Source organism: Ictalurus furcatus, chromosome 12, assembly GCF_023375685.1.
Source record: "Ictalurus furcatus strain D&B chromosome 12, Billie_1.0, whole genome shotgun sequence".
Lineage (NCBI taxonomy): Eukaryota > Metazoa > Chordata > Actinopteri > Siluriformes > Ictaluridae > Ictalurus > Ictalurus furcatus.
In genome coordinates, this window is record NC_071266.1 from 22,498,666 (window position 1) to 22,500,921 (window position 2,256).

General features: G+C 33.3%; 1 protein-coding gene across 1 annotated transcript in view; it reads left to right on the forward strand.

Moving 5' to 3' along the window:
- irx1b (iroquois homeobox 1b) overlaps positions 1-2,034 on the forward strand; it is a 6,390-nt gene extending 4,356 nt beyond the window's left edge. The window contains exons 2-4 of the mRNA XM_053638840.1: positions 1-282; positions 525-597; positions 750-2,034. The exon at positions 1-282 is cut by the window's left edge and continues 628 nt beyond it. Of these exons, the coding sequence (XP_053494815.1) occupies positions 1-282; positions 525-597; positions 750-795 (401 nt within the window). The 3' untranslated portion in view covers positions 796-2,034. The remainder of the gene's footprint in view (positions 283-524; positions 598-749) is intronic.
- Positions 2,035-2,256: the final 222 nt, after the last annotated feature.

Here is a 2,256-nt window from a genome sequence, read left to right on the forward strand (position 1 = left end):
GGTCGCTCGCGGAAACAGCAACGAGTCCAGATAACTGCCAGAAAGCGAGCAGTCTGTCGACGGCAGTCACCGCGCACCCGGCTTTTTTATCCACTAACGGGATTTACACGTGTCAGATAGGGAAGCTGAACAGCTGGACTGGAGGCGCTTTTCTCGGTGCAGGACCTCTAATCGGTGTGCGCTCTTTAATGGGAGTGAGTCCGAGCAGCCATTACATAACCTCAAGCGCTCAGAGTGAGAGTCCTACACACAGCCTCAGCCTCAGTCCACAACACAACACCGGTATGCGTCATGCATTTATGTCAAATTAAAATAAAATTTTTTTTTACAAAATTAACAATATTTATCCCCTAGAGTTCATTTAAAAATGTTAAATGATAACTATCAAGACTTACTTTAGCACTGGTCTCTACGACAAATGTGTTCTATTTCTCATTTTAACCATGACTATTTATTTATTCACTGCATTATTATTATTATTATTATTATTATTATTATTATTATTATTATTATTCCTTAAACAGATCGAGAACATGTTCAGAGAACCGAATCTCCAGCACTTCCTCTGAGGCCATCATTTCCGGTCATCCACGACAGGTAGGCATCATTTTCTTTCTTTTTTTTCTTTCTTTTTTTCTTTTTTTTTTAAATCATTAAACACACAATACCATTCAAATATACACACACAAACTATTTTCTTCCATCGACTAATCCCACTCATCACATCCCTCTTTATTTCCCTCACTCAGGTCTCACCACGAAACAGCACAGCGAGCTCTGAAGACTGTTTCCTGAAGACAGACCTAAAGAATTGACTTAAATTATTACATGAAAGCAACCTGTATCAGAGAAAAGAACGTATCCTACATCATCAAATACACCAAAAAAGTATTTTATAGCCTTATGTTTTAATACGCTGTATAACTTTGTATTTGTTTTTTTTTTTTGTTTTTGTTTTTTAATTTTACATTGAGCCTAAATGCAGCATGTATGTGTTTACCATGTAGCTCATTGCCATCACTTTTTACAGACTTAAAGAATTATTTGTTAAAAGGCCAATGTGTGTAAATGATATATTTTTGTGTAATAAACTAAATATAATTAATAACGGTCTTCTCGCTCATATAATCCCTTTTTATCGTATAACAATGAGATGCAAATTAAACTTCTTAATCTTTTCAGTACTGCGTAAAATATGTGAATAGTTTGACTCGGGTTTTTTTTTTTTTTTTTTTTTTAAGCCAAAAGATGCTCAAAGAGTCAAAGTTTCTGAACACGTTTCATGTAATTATTTGGTTAAACACGCCAGAAAAAAGATTAATAATACGCAAACAGCAAAATCTCGACTGTTTAATTCATTCTTTACGATGTTCACTCGGATTCATTTGGATTCATACAGACACCAAATGTTTAATTTCTTCATTTCTTTCTTTCTGTGCCTAATAGATTACATATTATACACACGCTATATTGGTGTGTAATATAATCAAAGAAGCATTTAAGAGAATTTTACCATTGAAAGCAGATAATTAGATTTATTCCAATTAAACATTTAAAGATAGACCATATTAAACACCATTATTCACCTTCAATAGGTTAACCCGATGGTGGACCAATAGTGATTATATACGCATATGTTTATATAGGCATATAACCTTTATTAGTTTCAATGTAGTTAATGAATAATTCATCATCGCTACTGAATAACAAGCTTTAACATTACCATGAACAACTGAAGAGTTGTATAGCCTTCGTAAAGAGCATGTTTAAGACGGATTAATAAACAGAGCGTTCTTATATGGACCAGCACGATCACATCAACAGCAAGCTCTTATTGGCGTAATATTTTTTAATTTAATGTTGTGGTGATTATCAGTGCAGTGATTTGTATTGATTCATAACTAGAATTTATATAACATATATATATAATACATAACTTGTATGTATTCATTAAAAACTAGAAGTATACCAATAACTGTAGATTATAACGTAACTTTGCTAAAATATTATGCACGAAAATCATGTGAATATACAGTATAGGCTGAAATTTACCATAAAATTAGTTGAAAAAAAAAAAAAACGGTTTAAACATCAAGCAATAATCAAACCCTTTAGAAGTTCAATTTCCTAAAACTAAAAATTGGCTTGCTGAGGTTTGTCCATATCTGTAGTTTTGCAAGAGTTTCCAAACCACGGCTTTAGCACGACATGAGAGGCGCTCTTCTCTGTGACAGCGAGAGCCGACGACATTTTGGA